The sequence below is a fragment of the Apaloderma vittatum genome, unplaced genomic scaffold, assembly GCF_000703405.1.
Source record: "Apaloderma vittatum isolate BGI_N311 unplaced genomic scaffold, ASM70340v1 scaffold23397, whole genome shotgun sequence".
Lineage (NCBI taxonomy): Eukaryota > Metazoa > Chordata > Aves > Trogoniformes > Trogonidae > Apaloderma > Apaloderma vittatum.
The window spans coordinates 1-13,180 of record NW_009728153.1 but is presented as its reverse complement, the minus strand read 5'-3'; the positions used below and the strand labels follow the sequence as shown (position 1 = coordinate 13,180).

The following is a 13,180-nucleotide window of genomic DNA, read 5'->3' as shown; positions in this document are numbered from 1 at the left end:
GGCGGATGGGAGGGCAGGCAGGCTGGCAGCGGCGGGTGCAGGTCCAGGGCGGGGGGAGAAAAACCCAGTTTTCTAATGTATCATTTGTTTCCCAGAATATGGTGATACGGAATTAGTTGTGGTGTAGTTTTCTCGTGGAAGAATAATGTTGTTCTTCTTCACAGCCTAGTTAAAATGAAGATGGAGGACTATGAAATATTCTGTAAGAAGCATTTTTCCAGAATCCAAGAAGAAGTAATAAAAAGAGAAACCTCTTTCACTCTTCAACACAAAAATATCTCCCTCATTCAATTCCATGGGGTTCCTGTGCTTTCCCCTCTGGTAAGGATGTGTTTTGTTTTTTTTTTCTTCCCTGGTGTGCTGTTTGTGCTATTGGCACTAGCTTTGATGTCTGCATGTACTGATTCCACTGAAGGTACAGCTCCATTTGAAGTATCATCTGGCCTGCTGCCTACTGTACTCTTAGCATTCCTAGCCTTCATTTTACAAAGTAAAGGGCTAAAGTGTACTTTTTTTAACACTGACTACATTTGCTTTAATTTCATGAAATTTAGGAGGGTAAAGATGTTTGTGGCATCAAATAGATGAGTGTTGTTGCTCCTCTTAACTATGTAAAGTTATACTGATATTCTGAATATTGAACATGTCAGTTTCTTTAAAAGTGTCACAAAAAGAAAGTGCAAATAGTTAAAGAGTTTTAAAGAAAATTTCTTTTTCATGTGTTTGCAGCTTCCTCTGATGGTATTTCTCAGGCTCATCAATTATATTAATTCATTCTGTGCTATGTCAAATGGAGCCAAGCAGAAGACTGTTGGTAGTTTGTGCGTAATGTAGCTGTTTAATTTTGTACAACTTCATAAAACCAGTTTTTATAGATATAGTTTTGTAAATCTAGTTTTGACTTTTATTCAGATAACATTTTCTAAAGGAGTATCTCAGAAGATTTTCAGATCCCGATGAAAGGATGCGGAAGACTGCTTGTGTACATTCCTGTCTTGTGAAATTCACCTCCGGTTTAAAAGGGCAGGTGCCAGCTAGTCCTTCTTGCTGCTTAATAGTTGGAGTAGGGGCAGGAGGGCTTTACAGGATGCACAGAGTTCCCATCTCCATAGAGGTCTGGGAAAGACCTGTCCTGCAGTCTGAGTCCTGTGTCATTTGGAGTCAGTGCTGTAGCATGTAATGTTGATGCAGATTTTTTTATAAATGACCTTTTAAATTCATGTTCATTTGCATGTGTGCCAAGAAGGCATTTTGTGCAGCTTCCATTAAAAAAAGTATAATTGGTTAAAAAGAAGCTGGCGTTTAAAATGGGCACAAAGTCTCAACTTAGGTGATTGTTGTTCTTATAGTGTTCTGTTGTTTTTCTTTCCAATTTATTTCTGTAATTCTGTGTTGAAATCTGTGTTTGGTGATATAAACCATGTTTCCTACACTCTATCTTGCAGCTTAGCCTTGAGAAAAAAAAGGAAATACAGCAATATAAGCAGAAAGCGCTGGACCTAGAGACCTGGAGACAGAACTCCCGCAAAAGAGCTTTGTTGGATCGTGTGCAGGAGATTCTAGAAAATGTTCAGGTAGTGTTAGTCCCAAGTTTTCTTACAGCTTTACAGAAAACTTCTACTTACAGACATTTTGAAAAAGTGCTGGGTTTTCAGTATTGACCAATATAAGTATAAAATTAGTAGCAGTTAACTCCAGACCCAGGTTGCTAGTACTCCGTGCTGTGTGACCTGACAGCTGATTATTTAGTGATAGTCTCTGCCTTCATTGTAATTGGGACTTGCTTTTTATTGTTTGTTGTCATATGTGCAGAGACAGACCACAGTAGATGACTGACTGTTGCTTTTGTAACTGTATCTGAAACAACTAGATTATAAAAAGAGAAGAACAAAACCCTTGGTGTTAGAGCAACCACCTTGTTATATTTGCAAGCTTATGATTTAATCAGCAAATAGTCAACGGATTTAAAATTACCTTCACAGCAACATGTCATCCTGATTTGTGCTTTAGAATTTTACTGCAACTCTTTTGTTTTGTTTGCCGCTTCAGTGATGGTTTTAGTAGAGGCTTAAGTTGAAAAGAATATTATATACATCTAATGAAACTATATTATTTGTCTTTGCAGTCTTTAAATTAGCAGTCTTTAAAAGCAGTCTTTAAGTTAGGCTCTTGCTTAAACAAGTTCAGTGACTGCTGAATTTGTTGAGTCACTAAGGTGGCAAACAAAGCCTGCCGTGTTTACTGGAGTTTGCGTGGCGACGGTCATCTGGCTTGGGATTTGAAGGGCAGACCAGGAAGAGATGTTTAATACAAAAATAAGTTCACTGTCTTTTTTTGTGTGTGTTTGTTTGTTTTTTAATAATTCATAATTGAGTTGCAACACATAGAATAACGTATAGGGTAATTCTAGTGTGAAAATGCTTTTAAACAAGTGCTGGCTAGAAGTAGCATTTAATTCTCACTCAAAGTTGTTTTTTCAAGTACTTTACTAATTAACTATGAGTTTTATTTGTCAATAAATTATTAAATTATTTTATAATTCCATTATTTATAGTAGGATTTTTTAAAATTTGTTCTTGTTCATCTATAGGCTAGCCTATATTTCATGTGAAATTTTTTGCATTTCTTAGTTGATATAAACATGTTTTCATATTTTGTGAGGAATCCTGCAAGGTAATTTGAAGCCATAAAATTATTTTAATATATCCAAATTACCTTATGAAGAAAAGAGCGTCTTTGCATTCAGATACTTGGTAAAAATGCTAGGTGGACCATTATTCAAATCTATATTTTAATTCCAATAACCTTTTTCTCATTGTGAAGAGCTCTTTAAATAATCTGTAGGAAATTGGTAACAGTCAAACTGAAAATTTGCATAGGTTTTGAAGTGGTAACATTTTTTTCAGTTCAGGCAAAGCTTGCAGGAATCTGAGGAGACTTCATTGAAAATATGTGATTTTTTTTCAATTTTTATTTACAGAACAGGAAAGGACCTAGCGTGAGTGATGTGAATGCACGGGAAGCTGAGAATACTTGCCCCGATTCAGATTCAAAAGCTTTGACTGACTTCACAGCTGTATCAGATGGGAATTTGGCGTGTTCTGCTGAAAGGCATGGTCCCACGGAGCTTGAAAAGACTCCAGAACTTCAACCGTCAGATACTACTGGGCAGGTGACATCAAATGTGACAGAAGTAGTTAAAGCAGCGGAAGAAAATGTTTTTTCAAAGCAAAGTGAGAGTCAGTTCTCAAAAGACGCACCGTGTCCAAGGGCTGCGTCTCCTGACAACGCGTGTAACAAACCCGCATCACGTGCTCTGCAAAAGCCAGATGGGCCAGGAGTGCCGCCGTTGGATGAGGAAGTCCAAGATCCGTACGTCATGAGTCTTCAGAACCTGATCAAGAAATCTAGGGAGTATATTGAGAAAGAGCAGACCAAGCGTAGCTCAAAAAGTAATTCAAAGAGGAGTGTGAGCGAAAGTCATTCAGATAAAGAAAATGATGGTGTTAAAACGTCTGACTCTGTGAAAGAAAGAGTAAAGCTTACAGGCAGGAGCTGCACCGCTGTGACACTTGATAAACCTAGTCTTAATAAATCAAATACCCTTCTCCAAGGTGCCTCTACTCATACAAATAGCACAAGTATGTCAACTTTATCCAGTTTTTCTAAAGTGGACATACCTATGAGAGTTGGAACACCCCCACTGGTGGATTCAGACTCGGATGAAGAATTTAAGAAGACTTCTATGTTTGATCATGACAGTGGCATTGTCAGGAGCCTCACAGGTTCTTATGCCAAACTGCCGAGCCCGGAGCCAAGCATGAGCCCTAAAATGCACCGAAGGCGTCCAAGGCCTCTCTCAATGGGACACATCGTTATAAATAACCCTGTGAATGCTTACGAGTTAAGCCCTAAAGGGAAGGGTAGAGCAATGGATTTGATCATGCAAGACATTGCCGATAAACACAATGTGTCTGAGTCAGTGCCAAAGTTCATGCTGGACTTCACTATGGTTTGCCCAAGCAGAGTTCCCAGTCTCAACAGGAGCTCTTCAGGCCCTTGTGATGGTTTGGGGCTTGGCAAACCGAATCGCCATTCCTTTGGGAACTTGGAAAGCAAAGGAACATTGTCGGCCACAGTGGAAGGACAGGTGGTGATGGATGGCAGAGGGCCCTATAAAGTAGAGACTAGTACCAATAATATTGTAACTCCAAAACCGCATGAGCCGTTTGCCAGCAGTCAGTCTACAGTAACACAGAAACTCCTAGCTGTGAACGAAACCAAACCAGCTAGTTTGCTAGAAAATACTAAATGTAATTCTCCAGTAGAACTCAATAAATCTTACGATGTAGAAAACCCATCCCCACTACTAATGCAGAGCATAAGACAGCAGGCGAACACTCCAAGTGTTCCCTCAGCAAATGAGCAGTTTCTAGAAAACAGCTATGAAAAGGTAAAACGTAGACTTGATTTGGACACCGACAACTGCCAAAAAGAAAACAGTCCCTGTGTTCTAACAGCTGGAATGGAGGAACAAGAGAAGCAGTGGTCGCAAGAAGACAAGTACGCTGCGGGATCAGTTTTCATTACTAAGCATGCAGCCCCCGAGATGGCAAAAGGTAAAAGACTTGTAGTTGAGAGGCTTTTTTCAAAGTTACTTCTCAGTTTATAAATCTTTTAGAAAAAAACCCCAGATGATCACTAGTAGTTGCTGTATATGTATCAAAAGGATAAAATTCTATTTAGTGTAAATTGTTTTAGTAGCCTCATTATTTCTCTATTTTTTATTAATGACAAATGCTAAAATTCAGCTTGCTACTTGAGCTGTTTTTAACTGCCGCAGAGTGGAGTAATTGTTGTCTTAATAGTCGCTTGGTGACAAAAGTCTTACAACAGTTATTTTTAGCAGTTGATTAAACAGTTTATGAGGAAACATCGGCTAGAATATTGTGTATTAGTTTTGTGAATTCCGTATTCTAAAGGATATCATTTGACAGTACAAATATTAATTTCCCATTTGAATGTAGAAATTGGACTTTAGTTCCACGAAGAAAATTGTATCCTATTCCCTGAGAAATTATGTCTTATTCCATGAGACCTAAATAAAAGATAGCCCATGTAGATTATATCAAAATAGCTTTTAATGGGTTGCAAATCACTATATAAGTATTTTCTGTGTATTAACAACTGTTACGTCTGTATGTGTCTACCAAACCAATCTGAAGTGGCATAAATAATTTTAATTCACTCAAGGAAGTGTAGAAAGACTGTTCTTGGAGCTAGATTTTTGTGTCCTTATTTTAATATAAGCTTGGCTGGTGTTCCTGCGATTCCATTCATATGCTTATCCCATCAATAGGAGCATGCAGATAGACTGGAGACCTGTAGTAACTGAGGAGGTTCTTTGCAATGCGTGATGGAAACCTGATATCAAGGTTCTTTGCAATACATAATGGAAACCTATCTATCAAAGATAGATACCTTTTTCTGATGATGCAGATTGCTCCTGTTAAAAGCACGTGTGTCTGTGGCAGAGATCATGTGGGAAATTATTTAATACTTGATTATTTGTAACATATCTTCTTAGATGATATTTTAAAAACTAAAATGTTGGCCTTTGAAGAAATGAGGAAGAGACTGGAAGAGCAGCATGCACAGCAACTGTCAATTCTGATAGCTGAACAAGAGAGAGAACAGGAAAAATTGCAGAAGGTAAGGTAAAAAGGAAAAATTCTAAGCAAAGGGCATGTTTGTTGTATTGCAGCTTGTCAGGAAACAGTTTGTTTTAAAATCTACATTCTATTGCTCTGCAGAGTTAGAAAAGTAGTCTCATAGTTGATTCATTCTTTTGTAGGAACTGGAAGAGCAGGAGAGAAAGTTGAAAGGAAAGAAGATTGCTACAACAGAAATAGAAATTTCCAAAGTGAATATTAACAGTAGGATGGAGTTGGAGTGGAGGAAAAAAAGCGAAAGTGGCTTGCTGGAAAGTGTGCAGTCTCAGCTGGAGACAGTCCATAATGCAAACTCTACCAGCATTGGTAAAACCGAGAGGGTAGAATATAGGTTAAATGTTATGATGTGATTTACTCTACAATGCTTGACTGGAGCCGCTGCCCTTCTGTATCGATACATGCAGCTTTCCTGTCCTAGGGTGTCTGGGGGTCAGGATATGTGGACAGTTGCTGTCTTCAGCCGTTGACAGCATATGTGAAATAAATTCCATGTTCCCTCTTTGCCTAGCTGGCATTTAGCGCAGTTTCAGCCATCCTTGTACCGTTCCATGTATTGCATTTGTTACGTACTTGTTACAGGGCATATTCAAGGAAAACGAGCTAAGAGTAAACTCAGCAGAGGGCCACGTGTTCTTGTTTGTGAGGGGGCTCTGCTGAGGTGTCTTGACTGCAAGGAAGCACAGCTGTAGCTGATGGAACACCTCTGACCAATTCCAAAACACTGTGAACTGTTTTGGTTTTCTGTTTAGCGAATTTTGCTAGGAAATGAATGGGAAATACTCAGATTGCTCCTTGCCTGCAATTGACCTTGTAAAGAAAGCTGCTGCCTCTAAGCTGAGTGTATCTGTACACATAGTCACCTACTTCGAGGAAAAAAGTGTGTGTAGAACTGTACAATCTGCTTTGCCTGCAGGTTTTGCTCATACTGAAACACCAAACACCTTTACTTCAACAAGTGAAACTTCGTTCTTTCTCTGGGGACCGTCAGGTAGTGGAGTTATAAAAACCTCAGTATCTAGGCCGAGTAACAGGATCAAAACTAGGTGGACTCAGGTAAGGAAAAAAGATTTGTTTATAGCTTTGAAAGTACTGTAATTTCTGTAAGACACTGGTAACTTTATAACAGCCGTGCAATAATCTTACAGAAAAGCTTTGTATGCCTTCCTGTAGCGACTTCCATTGCACAAGAGACCTGTATAGGTTATTTTTATCATTCATGTATGCAGAATAGTCATGTAACAATATATTGCTTCTGTTAAGTTACTATACTGTGGGTATATCTGGCTTTGCCAAAACACTTAGCAACAGCGTGTTTCTTACTTGAAAACTTGTGTGACATGATTGGTATTGTTTGAGAAATAATTAAAAATGTTTGCTTTTTTAATAGAATGTTTAGAAAATACGTTTTTCCTTTTAAGGTTTTCAGTCCAGAGATACAAATGAAGTTTGATAAGATCACTGCTGTGGCAAAGGGGTTTCTCACTCGCAGACTCCTGCAGACAGAAAAACTGAAACATCTTAAGCAGACTGTAAAAGTAAGATCAGCATTTTTTATTATGCAGCTTCTCTTCCTCCTTCTTTTTGTTTCTGTCTTCAGTTGACAGATGAAATCATGCATTTTCTGCTTTCAGAAGAATTTGAAAATGTCTGTCATAAGCGTGTTTGAATGTTGCATTACTTAGTGTCATAAGGTCTGGGTCAAAGAATCTATGTCTCGCGTGTAAAGTTTGCAATCAATGCTTTGATGCGAAGGATTATGCTTGGTGCTTAATCTTATTTCCCCATCCTCTCCAGGATACTATGGAGTTCATAAAAAATTTTCAGTCTGAAGCCCCGTTAAAAAGAGGAAGTGTTTCGGCACAAGATGCATCCCTTCATGAGAGAGTAATGGCTCAGGTGGTACAATTTAAACCTCTTTTTTTTTTTCTTTTCTTTTTCCCCTAGCTATTTTCCTTTTATTTTAGTATAAATGCCTGAAACCTTCACAGTGACTTTGTTTAAAGTAAGAACTTTAAACTATGGCTCTGAAGAGAAGATTCCATTTTTGCGCTGATGCATTAAGAGAGATTTCAATTATCTTTTCAACTGTTTTGTTTAGATTGAGTGTGATGATCAAAACCATGGCAATGTTAACTTGACTGAATGTTGTATTTTAATTATTCTTTCCAGCTGCGAGCTGCTCTATATGACATCCATGACATCTTTTTTACGATGGAGGCGTCAGAAAGAATGAATATTCTGCGTCACGATCGTGAAGTTCGTAAAGAGAAGATGCTCAGGCAAATGGTGCGTTACATTGAAGAGGATGTGAACTTTTTAAGACTTTGAGTACTGAATCATTTTGCTTGTAAGAGATTCTTCCTCGCTTAGTAAAAAGTTTTTTAAATCTAAATTGTTGTTTAATTATGCTTGTGTAGGTAACTTTCTTCAGATAAAAAAATAGAGGTCAATGCAGCAAGAAATTATGTTGTGGCTTTTTATGTGTAGATGTATAAAAATTAGAATGAAAAGCATGATGAAAGTAGTAACAAAAAGTTCATAACAAGAATTTGTTATGGCACACAAAACTTTTTAATCTGCTAATACAAGGAAGATACTTTAATTTTAAAAAAGGTAAAACCTTCGAATTTAGCCAGAATGTGAACTTAGTACTGAAGACACTGTTGGTTTTGTTATTTGGAGTTTTAAAAATTTTTTTTCTTATGGGCAGGTCAGATGGGATTAAGCTAAATAAGAACAGTAACTAGTGTTGCTCTCTATTCTTTTGCTTTATTTAGGATAAGGTAAAGAGCCCAAGAGAGAGAGTGACACTTTCAACAGCTACGCAGAAGTCTCTGGACAGGAAAAAGTACATGAAGTATGTGCAGCTCTTCTTTTGGTGAGATGGGGGTGGTTCAGGGTGCAAGAGGATGAGTAGGAGGTGTTGGAAATAGTGAAAAGAAGAGTTTGGAGTAACTGCTTCTTTGCAAACGAATACCTGTCCTGGGAAGAATGAATGAAAAACTGCCTTCAGGTCTGTGGTGTCTTACTAACAGTAGTTTTGCTTTTCCTTGTAAGAGACTTCTTGTTTATATGGAAGAGGAATGTTTGTTCTAAGTTCTGCATTACACTGTATTCCAGTGCTGAGCACTTAATTTATGGTTAATTGTGTGATTTGTAGAAAGTGCTCCAAGTTACTTTATCAGTCTTTCAAAAGAGCCCAGCAATGGAGGTACCTGATAGAGTATCCCAGGCAAAGGTTTTAAGGGGAGTGGTAGCAAGCGTTATCCTGCAACACAGTGCACTGAACAGTTACGCTTGCTTGGGAGTAAAAGGTGATAATCTGTAGGAGTGCTCCAGCAGTGTTATATGTAGGTCCTGTTGTAGTTTTTCTCTTACTGTTTGTGTTTAAGACCTAGATGATGATTTTATAATTTGAACATGGTTCAATACTTCTATTTCTCTAGGGCTTCAGAGATGGGAATGCCAAGTAAAAAAATAATCATAAAACAAAAAACTCCTGAAAGCCGGTGAGTGAAGAGTGCTTGTATTAGGGTGCTTTTAAAGATCTGTCTTATAATGATAGATTCCTTGATCTATCTTGCTGGTTTGCCTTCAGCTCAATTCCTGACACTACTGTGACAGACAGTAATGAAATCTGACTTACTATAGCCGGAGAAAGGGGTTTATTAGTTCATCAGAAGTTAGAAAAAGTGGTTCTGAAGCTTTATCTTCAGAAATTATTTATTTATGACTTAAAATCTCTGCTCAGGTTCAAGTTTTTTCTCTGAGATACACTACGGGTATCTCTTAAGCTTTAGTTTGACACTACCACTTTTCCTAATACCCTTTACATTGCAATGTAGTAATTGATATGCTTATCATTAGAAAGCTGTCAGAAAAGTAGCTTTCTGTGTGAGGAAAAGTTCTGGCTTGTAGAGTGTGTGATTCTTTGTTTAGATTTACTGTGTTCAGTATTTGCTGTTCAGGAAGATGGTAACCCTGCTCTTACGAGGCCTGTCTGCAGCTTTTTCTACTATAAAAGTCAGATACTTGGCATCCTGAAGAAAGAATTTTTATTCTATGCTCACCCAAAAGCTTTGAAGATGTGCCATCTGCTAACACAGTTCAACCTTCAATGAGTCGTTTAAGAGATTCAATCCTGTTTTCCTTTATGGTTGTATCAATGACTAGGAACCCAAGGCACCGCTGAGGGAGTTTTATTCGTCTGCTTTTTTGTTTCGTTGTTTTAGATAGCAGCAGTAGTAATCCTAGGCTGGAATTTTAATACCTGCTGCTTCTGTGTATATGTCGTCTGCACTGCAGAACATGTTAGCCTTTCTGAAGTTTGTTACGTGAAACATGATGCATAATTCAATATTCCGTGTGAGATTTATTTTTTTTTAAGAAGAGAAGTAGCACTAATAACCATTTGGTTTTTAACAGTGTACTTCAACCAAATCAAGGACAGAATGCCCCGGTTCATAGACTACTTTGCAGACAAGGGTAAGAGCACAGCATGTTTATAGGGAAAAAATGAAATTAAATGCAAAATGCAAGACCACGATGATTTCTGAATAATATTTACGTATACTGGTGCAACCATTGTTCAACCTAAAAATAATTACTTCTCACAGTATTTAGAGGGAGTGATGAAGCTTTGTTTTACCTTATACTGCAAGAAAACATTTAGTGTTCTCATCCTCTTCTGTGTTGTCTCCATTTACACTGTGTTCCAACATTTCTATTTGTAACATTCATTCCATGGAGCTTTGCTTCCACCTAATGAAATATGTGTATTTTTGTGTAGACTGTAATGCCACAGAATCTGAACTGAATTACTTTCTTCAGTAGAGTTTTAAAATCTGTTCTGGGAAGACCCTCTCCTATTTAATGTATCTGTGTAAGCCCTAATAATGTAAGTAGGAACTGTACACATACTCAGGAGGAGGCTCTGTGGAACACTGTATAAATGTTTTGATGCCAAATACAGTTTGATAGAGTCTTTATATTTTTGGATATAGCCTTTCAAGTTTGTTGCAAGTGATTTATTAACTCTCTTATATTTAATTAGAACCCCTAAGACCTCAGTGAAGGGGGTTGAGCAAAATAGAAGGAAGGCCTCAGAGAGCAGAGTGTCTAACAAGGCTGTTTCAGGTGTGTAGAAAATCGGTGCATTGATCTTATAGTAAATAAGTTACTAGTATCTAGAAAAAGTGAATGGCGATATATTGTTTTCCTTTTCTTGTGCACCTGCTTTGCTATGTCTTAAATCTAACCTATCTCTTTAAACAAACATGCGCTGGTAACTTAACCATCCACTTCCAAATTCTATAGACGTAGTATATAGAATGTACTGCACAGCTCATTTGCTTTCACTCACCAGATGCCCAGTCATAAAAAAAATTTGCCATATTCACTGTGACCAAGAAGCTAATAGCAGTCAAAATGGACTTGAATTAGTGTCTTAAAATCATTTGAGTCTGAGCTCTGTACACATGAAGCATGTTGAAAGGATAGGAAGGACAGTTTCAGACTTCAAGGGGTGTTCAGTCATCGTACAGTCCTAAAATGATGTCTGTTGCTGTATTAACCAGTAAGTGAGAGTGCTGAAGAACAGGGACAACAAAAGGATCAAGACCCCTACCAGTTACAGCGTTACAGAGGTTGTAGAATAGCAGCACCGTGTGGGTGGTGTCAGTGTTGAGTAGCACCAATTTCAGATTTGAATGCCATCCCCAGTCACATACAAGTCATGCTCAGCTCGTAATGCTGTACAGTGGTTTTTTACATTTGCATCTGGCCTCAGACATCCAATGAAAGCATTCTGTCTCACTGCTCTGTGATGGCAGAGCGTGTGGCTCCAAGTAAGTTCCTAAGTTTATCTTAGTTATTATTATCAAAGTGGTGACAGTTGATACTTGGAAATGAAAAGAATCCTTTGGGATGTATCTCTGAATTTCTCTTTGCCTTTCCATATTGCCATTTGTTTAATACCTGAAGAGCTGTTTAATGCCTTCTCTAGTGGCCTTCTTGGCACCTAAAGCAGACGTGCCTAACCAGTTGTACGTTGCCTAGTTCTGGTTGCACAGCATAACCTCATTTAGTGTTTGGACGTCACGTATGTTCCTGTAACCCCAGTTCTACGGTGTGCTCCTTCCTAAGGAGGAGGTTAGACTAGTATTAAATGAGTGGAAATGCATTCTGAAATTATTAGATTGGAAATACTTGGCATGAAAGAAATAACCTGCCTAATTTTGTGATAATGAAAAAACCTTAAGTTGAATGCATTTAAATAGAACATATTTTTCTTTACATATGGATAAAAAGTGAATAGTGAAAGGCTTGGCAGTGTGTCGAGTAGGGCGTTTTTGTTTTTTAAGTATATTTTTTTTAAGTAATAAAGTGTCTTTTTCATGAAAGAGCCTTGAAAGTCATCTATAGTGAGGCAACAAGTTCTGTCTGGGAAAGACCATAGACAGAGAAACTGTAATCCCAAGTCTATTTGAAAAGAAAATGTAACAAGCCAGACAAATGCATGTACTACTCTTATTTTAGTAGAAGTTGTGCATGTCAAAAAACAATGGCTCATAGCCCTGCTTTTGTCTAGGCAATAGAGAGATTTATTTATATGTGCAACTATACCAGTCTACTGTACTCCTAACCCATAATATTTTTATTTAGTTTCTTGTCTTCGTTCGTCTCTGACTCCCAATTAAGTTGTACTTATTAGAGGGGCAAAAGAGAAGGGTTAGTAGAATACAGCTATTATAAATACATTCAAATTAGACATGAGACAAACCATCAGAAGAAGACAATAATGTACTCATTCAGCTTTTTTGTATTCATTCTTCTGATTGCTGTTTTAAATTCTATCTGTAAAATTCTTTGTAGCTTTAATACCACTCTGTCATCTTTTTCTGGCAAGAAGGCATTTTTTAGGAATTAATGATCATAAATTTAATTTTTTTTGGTTTGTACTCCTTCAGTCCAAAGTTCTGTGCTGAACAGAAAAATACACACTAATACATTTGTGAAGAGTCTTATTTGTTGATTTGATTTTTTAAAATTATTTTAAATTGGACTGAGATGTTCAGTTAGCTGCTTTTTTTTTTTTTTTTTTTTTTAATTATTTTGAATGGGACCGAGATGTTCAGATGTTCAGTCAGTAGCCTGCAAGCTGTGCCAGGCAGGGCATTTAATGTGGTCTGACTGTTAGAAAGAAGGTGATGGAGATCAGGCTGCTGCAACAACTAGACCTGTTCATCTCCTTTGTTTCTGCCCAGTCTGAGTAAGCGCTGTGGGAGAGAAATACGGGGCACGAGGCATAGAGAGCGTTTGGGTGGCAGCAGCACTTGGCCGAGCGTGGTCCTCCCTGCACGCCTGTCGGGGCTGAGCAGGGAGCAGGTTACCCGGGCGAGGGGGCGCGCGCTGCCAAGTGTGCAAGCGGCCAGGCTGGCGCTTCGGGT

General features: G+C 38.0%; 1 protein-coding gene across 1 annotated transcript; it reads left to right on the top strand.

The window, feature by feature from the left end:
* Positions 1-174: 174 nt before the first annotated feature.
* Positions 175-10,868, top strand: CCP110 (centriolar coiled coil protein 110kDa; the record flags this gene model as incomplete). Its single annotated transcript, XM_009873996.1, has 13 exons — positions 175-321; positions 1,446-1,574; positions 2,981-4,619; positions 5,588-5,712; positions 5,855-6,038; positions 6,646-6,785; positions 7,151-7,267; positions 7,527-7,628; positions 7,902-8,018; positions 8,510-8,589; positions 9,179-9,241; positions 10,158-10,217; positions 10,786-10,868. Coding segments are annotated over exons 1-13 (2,986 nt in total), but the record flags the coding sequence as incomplete, so codon positions are not given.
* Positions 10,869-13,180: the final 2,312 nt, after the last annotated feature.